The 14783-nt window shown below is 42.5% G+C and overlaps 1 protein-coding gene across 1 annotated transcript in view; it reads left to right on the top strand.

Moving 5' to 3' along the window:
- The window catches only part of CNTNAP1 (contactin associated protein 1), a 123312-nt gene that overhangs the window by 70630 nt on the left and 37899 nt on the right, over window positions 1–14783 (top strand). The window contains exons 8-13 of the mRNA XM_088480857.1: window positions 1097–1358; window positions 2916–3065; window positions 9389–9560; window positions 11027–11133; window positions 11595–11714; window positions 12463–12666. Coding sequence (XP_088336983.1) covers window positions 1097–1358; window positions 2916–3065; window positions 9389–9560; window positions 11027–11133; window positions 11595–11714; window positions 12463–12666 — 1015 coding nt within the window. The remainder of the gene's footprint in view (window positions 1–1096; window positions 1359–2915; window positions 3066–9388; window positions 9561–11026; window positions 11134–11594; window positions 11715–12462; window positions 12667–14783) is intronic.

Raw genomic sequence — 14783 nt, 5'->3', positions numbered from 1 at the left:
AGATCAAAGGTGCAGTGTAAATGGGTCTGACCTGGGTCTGACCAGGGTTGGAACCATGTCCAAAAACCCAGGTCGGACCTGGGTTTTTAGTGGAAAAGAGGTATTAGTGAGGGAGTTCCAGGTAGACCCAGGTTTTCTCCCCAAGGTAAGGGCATGTTTGTGTAATTGCAGCTGAGCTAGATACAAAGAGTCAGATAACTGCCTCACCACAAGTACTTGACAATGCTTGTGGTCTGGTGCACATATACACTAACGATGATGTTTGCCAGTACTAGCTAATTCTTCTAATTGGATAACTGTCGTTTGACTACTACAGCTAATAGGTGTTTTCTTCATTGCTTTTGCCTTTATTTTATAGGGCATATTTTAGAATTAAGTTTCTGCTACTTTGATAGGAAGGAAAATTATATCTTTTGTGGTTATAGAGGTTTTTTTTTAATTTAAATTAAACCTAATAACAAATGTCTTTTTCACTTTGACAATAAATGTTACAAAGCTTTTCTTTTGCTTTTAACCTGGTTGGGTGTTAGTGTATCTCATGTATAACGTACAGTAACCCTGGTGCATATGGTACTTGAGCAGAGCTGTACGCATCTAAAGCATCAGCCCCAAAGTGAGCTTGTGGACATGCTATCAATATATATTGCAATTATTTGGTGCACAAATGTATACTGTACATTGATTGAGAGTGAATGGTAAAGCAATATGGGTGAACATTGGTTGTTCCGACACATAAATTATATATTAGGCTTGATTATTACTTTGGGCCCCAAAAAAGTTTTAATTTGGCCCTTATCCAAAGCGCTCAGTACTAGGAAGTGTGTATAACACATCTAGCAACATCTGACTAGATTGGACCTGGTTCCTGTGAGGTGTCCATACATAAATACATCTAATAGGTGATGGCATGCCCAAGGACTTACTAGAGTTCTCAAGAATCTGGTTTTCAAGAAAGCATCCCTCAGACACAATTCTACTCAGCAATGTAAAATACATTAATGCAATACAGTGCTAGAGCCACCATTGTAGAAATGATGCATGTAACTTATTTGTACACACTTTAATGGCCGTCTACTTTTTTTGTGCTATACAACAGGGTAAGGTGCGGTTCTCCTGTGTGGAAATGCCTTATGTTCCTGTCACGTTTTCTGGCATTAATAACTACCTAATGGTGCCAGGGGTCCCTGCCAACATAAAGATGATGGTGAGCTTTAAATTCCGGACCTGGGACACCATTGGCCTGCTGCTTTTCAGCAATTTTGCTGGTTCCTTAGGATCACTGGAAATGGCTCTAAGTGAGGGTCAGATCAATGTGACCATCTCCCAACCACACAAAAAGAAGCTGGTGTTTGCAGCTGGTGAGTAGTAATGGATAGTGCCACAATGCCTTTTGGGTTCTGACTAGTTGAGTAAGTCATTAAGAGGATTAAGTGTTAATAAAATGCATAATGGGGAAAGAAGAGCTCATACACAAGTCTATTTACTAAGCCTTGGATGGAGATAAAGTGAATGGTGACAACGTACCAACCAACCAGCTCCTAACTGTCATTTTTCAAACATCTGTGATATGCCAATTAGGAGCTAATTGGCTGGTACTTTATCTCCGTTCACTTTATCTCCATCCAATGCTTAGTAAATAGACCCCTTAGCATAAAATAGGCTCTGTAAAGGATTATTCCTGGCTCAAGTATAAATAAGCTACAAATTCTTAGAACTTTATGTTTTTGTATTTTTTTGTCTGTTTTTATAAATTTTAAATTTGACTTTAATCAACTTTTCTTCTGCCCTGGATCTCCATGCTATAGGCTGCACCTTTGACAGCAATCATCAACCAGGCACTATACAGAAAAAAAGTTCTTTACACCCTATATGTAATGCAGCAAGGTGTCTTCTGTAGCACTTACATTGCATATGTCACACTTCTGCTGTATGTCATAGTGATGATTATACGCCGCTCCCTACAGTTGTCTTTAATTGACTGTTACTCATCCCTTACTTATCACTCATTGATAAATGGGGCCTTAAGTATGTATGATACCAGATGCTCATTTTGCTATGAGAATCTCTATTTTCAGAGAAATGCTTATAGACCTGGGCCAGCAAAGGTGTTGGAAAGTGCGTCCAGAATCTTGAGGCCCTATTTAACAACGAATGATAAGCGTTTTATTACTCATTTCTAATGGTGAAAGGCGCTTAAGCACTTTTCCGGTATCTTTTAAGGCAGATAACGCAGTTTCGCTAAGGGCATGTTTGTGTAATTGGTATGTTTTCTTCTGCCCATACAAACAGTATAGGCTTTGTATTTAACAACAAGCGGTCGAGGTCTATTTACTAAGCCTTGGATGGAGATGAAGTGAACGGAAATAATGTACCAGCCAATCAGCTCCTAACTGCCATGTCACAGGCTGTGTTTGAAAAATGACAGGAGCTGGTTGGTTGGTACGTTATCTCCATTCACGGCTTAGTAAATAGACCCGTATCTGTTTGCAACTTACCGCTTGTGAAAATGTGTTGGTGAGTGGTAGATGGGTAGCTGGCATCCGGGACATTACTCACAATGCAGTGTTGCAGCTCCATCTCCGGTCCCCGCTTTCTGCCCCTTCCCTTCTACTCTCTGTGCTGATGTCTTCATTCAGTGGCGGCCGGAGGGCAGAAAAAAAATAATGCCTGCCAAACTAACACTACCGCTCGCTGCACGACAAGGTAGCATTAAATATCAGCGCAGTTAGCTAAATAACGCTGCGAGCAACAACAATAGCAGGCGTTATATTGCTTCCGTTTTTGTTGTCTTATTAAATGGGGCCCCTGGTTAGGAAGAAGCTCCCTGTTTCTGTTGGTCCTGGTCGCAAAATATGTTGTTTGAGTAATTACTAATTATACAGGTTAGTGGATACTCTTATTATCTCTTTCCACAGGTTATCGGCTGAATGATGGCTTCTGGCACTCTGTCTCCCTGGTGGCCAGAGAAAACTCTGCTCTGGTGATTATTGATGAGGATGAAGGCGCACAGTTCAAAATTAATTATCTGTTCCAGCTTCGGACTGGAGACACTTATTACTTTGGAGGTATAAAAGTTACAATACTAAATGTAGTTCATGCTTTCAGCATCAGGCACCTTGCTTACTGCATTCTACATATATAACTGGGGTCTCTGACAGATACATCATCCGTATTACATTCATGTGATCTATCTATCCAATAGCAATATTTTTGGTCAGTGACTGCCCCATCGTATGCAGTTAGTGAAATGTAATAAACAGATAAGGACCGAATTTGGGGCGGTGTGAACTCTAGAACACACTGCAAATCATGGGGTGTACAGGTCGTTCTTGTGTTGCAGGAGTAAGTAATTACATAAAACTAATACCTCTTTACAGTCTGTCAATTTTTATTTGCGTGCACATAGGAATAGGAAACCATTTCTTCTACTGCAGAGCAACATGTAAGGTTTTATTTTCTATTTTTTTACTTATTTGTAACTTGCACTGTTCTCTATGAGAACTCCATTGGAGGATTTGTCTCCTCTTCAGTGGATAAGATGGGGCTTGCAGCGGTCCACCCCAGCTGCCATGTCCTGTGTCTGTGATAGTGCAGGACCTACAGTGACAGGGACACTGGTCAGGTTGGGGCCACTATGGACGTGAGCCCCACACTAGGGTCAGACGTGGCAGGGGAAGCTCTCCTATGAACAGGATCATCAGGGGGAGGTGTTTTTCCCTAGAAGTGGTACCTCATCCTTGGCAGACTTTGCTGAAAAATAAGAAAACTGCCTTACCAGTAATTCTGGAGAGTGGTATCTCGATGCAGTGGTCTTGGACCATTTTATGTATAGGTGGGGTCAGCTGGAAGTCAACATAACATATTGGTTGAACAACAAAGCTCAGTACTGATTGAGAACCAGGGATTTGAAGCCATTGTTATGATGATCCCATACAAATACTGACTAGTGTACATTTTCCCTCTGTGGGTTATATGTAATAGAGTACAAGTTCCATGAAGCTGCGCATTCTCATCGATTAATAAGCGGCAATCATTTAAATGACAAAACCAACCTAGTTTTGACTTTTAAATTATTTCCTTTTCAAATCTACAGCCTACTATGTTGAAAACTTGCCGGTTCATGGATCTTGAACCTTATTACATAAACTTCTCGGACAGGAAAATGGTGTACTAGTAAGCCTGATATCACTGGAGTGGCCAAAAAGATCATACACCAACATTTTAAGTGTGTTAGCAGAACCATTTTGGAGGCTGCCTCTAAGAGATGACCTTCTAAATCAGGGTCTATTTACCACTAATGCTGGGTACACACCAGGCCGTCCTGCCGACTTAACGATTGGTAAGTGCATACACTTACCAATCTGTGCTGTATCTGCTCTAGCATCACAACTGAGCAGGCATTTAAATTTGCCTGCCCAGATGAGATGTCAGTCACCGCCGGATCTCTGCAACAAATGTACGAACGGGTCGCCTGTACACCCAGCCACACTGGAAGATATATCTGCATCGGCTGTGCTGCAGGGCAGATGCAATATGTCTGTGAAAGACGTTGTTCACAGACATATCCTCTGTATACACATGCCGATGCACTACAGATATATCGCCCGTTCATATCGCGATATATCTGTCAGTGTGTACCCAGCATTAGCTTGGCTGGCTTTAACAGCATGCTTGAGACCTGAACAGGTGGTGTCAATATAAATTAAAGCAACAATCTAACAGGCTTTTTCATCTCTGACAAAACTCTGGTTACTGATAACATTACGGCCCACTCTACCAAATTGGTGACCAGTTGAACACCCCGTGTGAAGTGCATCATGGATCCCAGTTGAATAGTTTTTCAGGTTGCAGCCTGGTGTTTTGACTATAGTTTTACCAAATTCTATAGATTTAATGGGGCATATTCAATTGGGTGCGAGGTTTAGCGAGGAAAACACCTCATGCCCAATTTGGATTACCGCAGGTATGTGAGCTCCCGATACCTGCGGTATCCAATTAAAAAAATTAAAAGTCGTGAGTTTTTCAGAGCTGAAAACCCTGCACCACGTAAAAAAAAAATTACACTTATCTGCGCGGGGGTCTCTGAGGCTCCTGGTGGCCTCCCCTCCAATCTTCTCACTGGGGAGGGGGCTGCTGGGAGTCCCAGGGGCTGCTGGGAGGTTCCAGGGAGGCACAAGGGCTGCTAGGAGATGTAGTTCTCCCAGCGCCCATTACTGGGGGCATACTCACACTGGGACACACACACACACTGGGGGGCACACACACTCATAAACACTAACACACACTGACATACAGTCAGGTGCATAAATATTGGGACATTGACAGAATTTTCATATTTTGGCCTCTATTCACCACCACAATGGCTTTGAAATGAAACAAACAAGATGTGCTTTAACTGCAGACTTTCAGATTTAATTTGAGGGTAATTACATTCAAATCAGGTGAACGGTGTAGGAATTACAACGGTTTCTATATGGAACAAACTAAACAATCCTAAATCTAACTTTCACTTTTAATACTTTGTTGCAAATCCTTTGCATGCAATTACAGCCTGAAGTCTGGAACGCATAGATATCACCAGACGCTGGGTTTCATCGCTGGTGATGCTCTGCCAGGCCTCTACTGCAAATGTCTTCAGTTCCTGCTTGTTCTTGGGGCATTTTCCCTTCAGTTTTGTCTTCATCAAGTGAAATGCATGCTCAATCGGATTCAGGTCAGGGGATTGACTTGGCCATTGCATAACATTCCACTTTTTAGCCTTAAAAAACTCTTTGGTTGCTTTTGCAGTATGCTTCGGGTCATTGTCCATCTGCACTGTGAATCGCCGGCCAATGAGTTCTCCAAGCATTTGACTGAATATGAGCATATAATATTGCCCGAAACACTTCAGAATTCATTCTGCTGCTTTTGTCAGCAATCACATCATCAATAAATACAAGGGAACCAGTTCCATTGGCAGCCATACATGCCCACGCCATGACACAACCACCACCATGCTTCACTGATGAGGTGGTATGTTTTGGATCATGAGCAGTTCCTTTCCTTCTCGATACTCTTCTCTTCCCATAACTCTGGTACAAGTTGATCTTTGTCTCATCTGTCCATAGGATGTTGTTCCAGAACTGTAATGGCTTTTTTAGACGTTGTTTGGCAAACTCTAATCTGGTCTTCCTGTTTTTGAGGCTCACCAATGGTTTACATCTTGTGGTAAACCCTCTATATTCACTCTTGTGAAGTCTTCTCTTGATTGTTGACTTTGACACATATACACCTAACTCCTGGAGAGTGTTCTTGATTTGGCCAACTTTTGTGAAGGGGTTTTTCTTCACCAGGGAAATAATTCTTCTGTCATCCACCACAGTTGTTTTCCGTGGTCTTCCCGGGTCTTTTGGTGTTGCTGAGCTCTCCGGTGGGTTCTTTATTTTTAAGAATGTTCCAAACAGTTAATTTGGCCACACCTAATGTTTTTGCTATCTCTCTGATGGGTTTATTTAGATTTTTCAGCCTAATGATGGCTTGCTTCACTGATAGTGACAGCTCTTTGGATCTCATATTGAGAGTCGACAGCAACTGATTCCAAATGCAAATGTCACACCTAGAATCAACTCCAGACCTTTTACCTGCTTAATTGATAATGAAATAACGAGGGAATAGCCCACACCTGTCCATGAAATAGCTTTTGAGGTTGATAGTCCCATTACTTTTGGCCTCTTAAAAAGTAGGAGGCACATATAGAAACCGTTGTAATTCCTACACCGTTCACCTGATTTGGATGTAATTACCCTCAAATTAAATCTGAAAGTCTGCAGTTAAAACACATCTTGTTTGCTTCATTTCAAAGCCATTGTGGTGGTGAATAGAGGCCAAAATATGAAAATTCTGTCAATGTCCCAATATTTATGCACCTGACTGTATTCACCACTGCTGGTCCCGACACTGGATGCAGAAGACAGCACTGGAAGGTGAGTATTACTGACTAATTAAGCTAATTGGAAACTTCCAATTGCTTAATTAGTCATTAGGAGGGGTGCTGCCAGGGTCCCAGAGCATTTCCCGAACAAATTTTTTATAAAAAAGTGAATTTTAGGAAAAATTGGTCGTGCTCTGGAGATGCACAAAAAAATACCTCCCGGTGCTCAAAATAGGAAAAAACGCGCACCTAATTGAATAGCAATAATCCCACACCTACAGGAAAAACCTTACAGGTGCGGGATTTTTGCTATTCTCGCCCCCAATTGAATATACCCCAATGTCTTTGTTTCTGAAGACACTAGCTTTAGCTTTTCACTTTATCATATGGACTTTGGAAGTAGGTAAACTAACCTCTGATTGGTGGAGCGTTGTAGAGGGGACGAAACAGACTGCAAACAAGCCACTGTATTAGTTCTACATAAATGCCTATTCATGCAACAGAACCATCTACTCCCTAATGTTAGCAGTGTCCCCCAAATTTATTAGAAGGAATAAATGTAATGTTAAATCCAAAAATCATATTATCTGTGTACACAAAGCATGACTGGTAAAGTGACAGCAAGTATAACAGACAAGCTGTTGTTTTTATTCTGCTTGTGATGAGAAGGGGAATAACCCATGTCTCTCACTATCATGCTTCAGATATGGGAAACTCAGATTTTGCTAATGTACGTACTTCATTTACAGAAATACACATATAGCATTCATACTGGGCTAAATTAGATAAGATAGTGAATAATTTAGCATATCACAAATGAGTCCAATTGATATGCGTTACCACTATACCTATGTACGTTTTGTTATTCTGTTACATTGTTTAACCCATTTTGTATCTTTGCTCTATAAGGTGTTGCAAAAATTTGTGGCACCTTATAATTAAAGTCTAATAATAATAATAATAATAACAACAACTTCTTGCCCTAAAGAGAAGAAAGGTCTTGCTGTCTCAGGGAGGGACAGGAAACTGTCTTGCTGTCTCAGGGACGGACAGGAAACTGCATCTGTGTGGTCAACAACTCTTTCCAGACAATTACCCACAATCCAGATGGCAACATTATAGAGCAAAACAGTGTATACATCTCCACATTCTCTATAAGATTAACTGGTTAACAAAATGATCTAACATAGTTTTCACTATATACCCAATGGAATTCTCATAGGTATAAATTTATACTGTATGTAATGTAGGTTAGATATACATTTTACCATGGTAGCAATTGTATGTGTATACCATACCATACCATAGGGCAGTGGTTCCCAAACTTTTTTGAATCACCGTGCCCTATAGTATCAGGATTGTTTTCCACGGCACCCCTAAGCCCAAAACTTTGTTATTCAGAAAACAATGTAGTAAAGTGAAGTAAATTGTACTTACCTGTCATCCTTCTGTTCAGTTATGTGGCGGTGGACAGGTTTGTGCTTCTGTTTGTCCACATGTTTACATTACATTAACCATAAATAATTTGATTTGGTGATGGACCAACAGCCTGAGGCACTCATGCAAGTGTCCCAGGGCAACCCAGGGTGCCGCGGCACACACTTTGGGAACCACTGCCATAGGAGATGTAATTAGCATTCCTTTGTTCCTAGACATAATATTCCTGTACTGTATAATAAAGTCACAATTGATTAAGTATGAGCATGGCTGGGTGCAGCAGTTTTACAGAAGCTACAATTTTAAAGACAGGGTATGTTCTGCTACATTTAATATGTTGTTCCCTTCCCTGTTCCCTGGCCACCAGTGGGACAGGCTACAAATGTATCAGTTATCAGTTACAAGTTTGATTAAAGTTTGATTAACAAATGAAGGCACTCCCTAGTCTGTCACAATCATTCATTCCCAACTCTCTCAAGAGTGATACTTTTAAAGTTTTCCACATACAGTATGGTGGTTTGATCAGGGACCAAATTGTATTACTCTGGTTGCTTAGCACCCAAGTCAATAGGCAGCATCTCATAGGATATTAGTGCGGTCAGCCGATGACAATGCGTACTGCGTTCATTGATTCATCAAATTTTTTTTAGTCAGTCAGATAATTATGGCACTTTAATTCCTAGTGGTTTCAGTTCACAAACTCACAAACTAGTAATTTTAGAACAAATTGGCCTCTAAATCCTCAAACTCAACATGCAAATTGCTGCATGTATGGGCATCTTAAGATAATAAAAATTTATGGTGGTAATCTTTAAATGCTGTGTCCCTCAGAAACCAGAGCATTCATTTTCAATATTCTCTTTAACAATTTAAGTTAGATTGGTGTATTTAAGGCTTTCAGAACGGTTTTGTGATTCTTGAACTCGTATTATTATTTAAGTGACTGCACTGGATTGGCACCTGTCCAAACATTTGTACATCCAGTGGGTCTTACAGTAGAAATGTTGGCATGTCTAGATCACCAGCATCTGTATCACACAGGTTGCCCGAAGCCAGCTGCAGGTTCTGGCTGCTTTTCAAACCAGACTGCCTTCCATGGGTGCATGCAACTGATAACTGTGGATGGTCTACCTGTGGACTTCCATCGTATGCAGCTGGGATGGCTTGGGAGGTTCTCAGAAGTTATGTTTAATGTTTGCGCTATTGCAGACAGGTAAGTATTTCTCTACAAATGATAATGAAAAACACACAAAGGGCCTGATTCAGAGGTGGACTCAATAGTGTCCGCAGCAGCGTCTTTTTATGCAAAGGCCACTACAAAGCCCTTCTCTGGTGTACATCCGTGCATCCATATGTGCAAGGACTGAGACGCCCACTGTCAGCATCTGCACACACAGTAATACAGATTGGTGCATCCTCCGATGCCACCATCGGTCCCACCATCGAAACTGCACCAGTCCTAAGTCAGATGCGGTTTCTCTGTCTGCTTATTGTCTCCTATATGAGCAGTTGAGTGTCTGTGCACACAACTAATTTCCCCAACATGCCTGAAACACTCCCATAACTCGCCTATAAGACAGGCAATCTGCCTGTGCGCGCTAAGCCACCTCTCTGTCACCCCACAAGTAACACCCACTACATTTTCAATACACTTCTCCCTGCATACGCCTGAAATTACATTTGTGACTGTGGGGTCTATTTACTAAGCAGTGTTAGGAGACAGAGTGAAAAGTGATAAGAAAGTGATAAGGTGCCAGCCAATCAGCTCCCAACTGTCATTTTTCAAACACAGCCTGTGAGATGACAGTTGGGAGCTGATTGGCTGGCACCTTATCACTTACTTATCACTTTTCACTCAGTCTCTTATCACTGTTTAGTAAATAGACCCTGTGTCTGTAAGGCCACAACCAGAACGCATGTGCGGTGTAACTAGTGGCGGCTCCAGAGGTGGGGCTGCAGAGCAATTCAAATTTCAAATAGGGGAGCCACACCAACTGTCATTTCAAACAAAGCCAAACATCACTGGCTGAGACTCACCGGCAGTTGGTGTGACTCCCCTATTTGAATTTTGTATTGTGCTGCAGCCCCACCTCTGGAGCCGCCACTGGGTGTAACTCAGACGAATGGGCAGTAGCACACAAATTGCTCTTTGTCCAACATCGGCAGTGCTTACACCTCTGAATCATGCCTAAAGGGCACTCTACTAAACATTAGTGTTGCCAGCACGGACCATTAATGTATATCTGCAGCTCCGAAATGAAGGGACAAATAATTATCCAATATTGCAAAACACAAGAACAGTATGAAAGAATTGGAGCGCTCCTATGCTTTCAAATAAATTATCTATTTTCTATGAAAAATAGACTATGTGTATGGAAGGAACATTGATCATGTTATTTTTCTGTTACTGAAGAGATTTTTAAAATATAACATCATTAAAGAGACTATTATCTGTATTGACAATATGAGATTTGGCAATTAGTATTCAAGAGAAATCACTTCTGGGAAATAACGTTTCCCAGCAGTTACTTCTCCTTTGTACAGTAAGGGCTGTTTATTTGTAGATTATATACAGACTGTTAAAAAAAGAGATGACCTAGAAATACAGCATGCCTTTTTGTCTAAGGATTGCAGTCCTCACTCATATTGTTGTGTTCTTACCATTTCTTTGGATCACAGATGCAGACCGAATCCATGTGAACATGGGGGTCGCTGCTACCAGTCCTGGGACGACTTCTTTTGTTACTGTGACATGACCGGCTACAAGGGTGAAACCTGCCACAAATGTGAGTGTCCATTGTAGCTCCAAATTTTAAAGGATATAAAGATTCTACAAACCACAAATCCCAAGTCTCCCAAGCAAAGAATAGTACAGTATGTCTACATTAGCCTGTCTATGTTCCCATCTTATATTTATTCTCCAAATGACTAAAATTAAAATGCATTTATTGCTTATATATATATATATATATATATATATATACACTCTAGTGCAGTCATTCATTTCTAGGATTAAGCAGTATACATGAGAATGACGCCTATCATTTCACTAGAGGCATAAGTTCTTGTCCAAACTGAAATAAGTGCCAAATAAGTCAATTGGGCTTTCTTTGGAGTACAAGTATCCACTGTTTTCCTAGGCACTGACATGGGCAGACTAGATGTACCAATCAGTTACTTTCTGCTGTGAAATTTTATGTTTTTGTTGTTCTTCACTTGTAATATTTAACTAATTCTTGTTTTTAAGCTCTATACAAGGAAAACTGTGATGCCTATAGGATCAGTGGGAAATACTCCGGCAACCACACTGTGGATCCTGATGGCAGTGGCCCCTTAAAGCCATTTACTGTCTACTGTGACATTTCTGGTACTGTAATCTCATCAAACATGCTGGGAATTGTAGTCTAGCAACAGCTGGAAATGGCAACCTCATATGACTAGAAATATCACTTATTTTAAATTTAGTGTACTCTATGGTAAACGTTCTAACATAACAGTTCAAAATAAGATAGTGACAGGGATTCACTCATTGCCCAGTTGCTAGGCAGAAAAGGTCCAGCAAGGAATATATTCCACCCTCTACCTTCATAGCATTATGTTTGGTACGCTCCTCCTTTCTCCGTACCTAGATCTGATCACATTTATATATACATAGAAAACTGTATCAGGTATAATAGCGCTTTCTTCAATGGGATGATTCAAGTGTTACATGTAAAGAGATTAAAGTTAATCAGTCACATTTATGGCTGCTGCTACTCCCAACCATAGACATATATATTCTTTATAAGAGAACAACTTTAAAATCAGTAAGTATAACATATGTAATGATAATCACAGTCATAAGATGTTTAATTGCTATCAATTGCTTTCATTTTGATTGTAAATGGGAGGTTTCAAGCACTGTAATTACTGTAGTCACATGATTGTTACTTTACTATAGATTACTAAAAGTGTTTTGTCAAATGCGAGAATGAACATTAAATCTAGCTGTTCCTGCATATGCTCAATAAATAGCCTAGCTTTAAATTATGTTTATAGTGAAATGCACAGTGATCAATGAAAGGAAAATACAGTATCGCATAGAAAACTAAATAATGTATTTTTCACCTGATTAGAGGAAAGAGCGTGGACCATTGTACAACATGACCGGTATTATCGCAGCAAAGTCACTGGTTCCAGCCCGGATCAGCCGTATCTGGGAGAGTTACGTTACTGGAACTCGTCCTGGGGAGAGGTGTCCTCGCTGGCTAACGGATCAGAATACTGTGAGCAGAGAATAGAGTTCTCCTGCTACAAATCCCGGCTCCTCAATACGCCAAGTAAGAGGGAAACATGTATACCGTGTTCTGGTACAGTACATGAGTTAAGCTTACTTTCCAGCAAATAGATATGTGGGATAAAACTGGCAGTCATCATTTTGTCATCTGCTGTAAAATAACTAATCAAATGGTATTGAAATGAATAATAAAATAGTGTTAAATGTCAGTTAATCAGTGAAAGATAGACGTACCTGTTCATCATTTGACAGGCTACAGAAGCAGACTCATGGACAAAAAATGTAGATGTCAGTGTTCCAGAAGTGAATGGGATTGAAATGCTGACATCTGTGTAGCCGCCAGTTCAAATTTCGACACCGCTATTCCAACGCGGAGGGAATCCCGACAGCGGAGGTAAGTAATCTAACCCTCCTTTAGGGGTGCCTAACCCTAACCTCCCCCCTAGTGCCTAACCCTAACCTCCTCCCTACTGCCTAAACTTAACCTCCCTTGCCTAGCCTAACCCTAACCCTCCCCGGGGTGGGGGTGCCTAACCCTAAGTCCCCAGCGGGGGTCCCTAAACCTAACTCCCCCCCCATCCCCGACTACATCGCTACTTACCTCCGGCACTGGACGATCGGTCCGGCGTCGGTATTTCGACACCTATGTTAAATCCCCTGCTGGGATTGTAGTGTTGGGATTGAGATCGGTGGCCATGCGGCAGCCGGTCTCATAACTACATCCCCTTAGTAACAACTAATAGCACTACAACCTGGCATATCATCACTGGTTACATGTATGCCAAAAAACAGGTTGGGTATAGGCAGGGCTGGCCCTAACCCAAATTTTTTGGTAAGCGAGTATTTTTTTGGCGCCCCCCCTATGCAGTGCCCCTTTTACAGTGCCCCCGGTAGTGGTCCCCCCAGTGCAGTGCCCCTTGTGCCCCCAGTAGTAAGCCCCTTATATAGTGCCCCCAGTAGTGGTACCTCCCTATGCAGTGCCCATTATATAGTGCCCCTAGTAATAGTCCCCCCCTCTTGTAGTGCCCCCAGTAGTAGCCCCCCTTGTAGTGCCCCCAGTAGTATTCCCCCCTTGTAGTGCATCCAGTAGTATTCCCCCCCTTGTAGTGCCCCCAGTAGTATTCCCCCCCTTGTAGTGCCCCCAGTAGTATTTCCCCCCCTTGTAGTGCCCCCAGTAGTATTTCCCCCCCTTGTAGTGCCCCCAGTAGTATTTCCCCCCTTGTAGTGCCCCTGTAGTATTCCCCCCTGTAGTGCTCCCAGTAGTCCCCCCCCTTATAGTGCCCCCAGTAGTATTCCCCCCCTGTAGTGCTCCCAGTAGTCTCCCCCTTGTAGTGCTCCCAGTAGTCTCCCCCTTGTAGTGCTCCCAGTAGTCCCCCCCCTTGTAGTGCCCCAGTAGTATTCCCCCCCTGTAGTGCCCCCAGTAGTCCCCCCCTTGTAGTGCCCCCAGTAGTATTCTCCCCCTTGTAGTGCCCCCAGTAGTATTCCCCCCTGTAGTGCTCCCAGTAGTCCCCCCCTTGTAGTGCTCCCAGTAGTCCCCCTCCTTGTAGTGCCCCCAGTAGTATTCCCCCCCCTGTAGTGCTCCCAGTAGTCCCCCCCCACTTGTAGTGCCCCCAGTAGTAATCCGCCCCCCCGCAGTAGAGACATAATTAAAAAATAAAAAAAAAACACTTACCTGACACCCGCTCTTGGTCCCGCCGCCGAGATCAGCTCCTCCGTCCACAGCTTTGCATTATGGGAGTGACGTGTCATGGGAGTGACGCGTCACTCCCATTACCCACTGCGGGAGCCGGAAGATGCCCGGCTCCGGCAGTGGGAGCAGCAGCCGATGACAGTCTGTCAGACTCTCATCAGCTGCTAAAGCAAACACACAGCTGCCGGCTCCGGTGGCTGTGTGTTTGTGCTGTGTAGCGCTGACCGAACTCCGTCCGGTCAGCGCTACACACGCGGTGCAGCTGTGTCACAGAGACACAGTCTGCACCGCGGCCCGCATGGTACGCAGCTGAGGCGCCTTTCACTATGTGGCGCCTTACGCAGCTGCGTACCATGCGTAACGAGAGAACCGGCCCTGGGTATAGGATGAACAGGAACTTATATCTTGCACTGATTAATTCCACTTAGAAAGGAAGAATCTATAAAGTGTAGTTTACCAATGCCTCCTAT

Source organism: Taudactylus pleione, unplaced genomic scaffold (assembly GCF_031769625.1).
Source record: "Taudactylus pleione unplaced genomic scaffold, aTauple2 ptg000256l, whole genome shotgun sequence".
Lineage (NCBI taxonomy): Eukaryota > Metazoa > Chordata > Amphibia > Anura > Myobatrachidae > Taudactylus > Taudactylus pleione.
The sequence above is the reverse complement of the archived record's forward strand: the minus strand, read 5'-3'. Positions and strand labels throughout refer to the sequence as shown.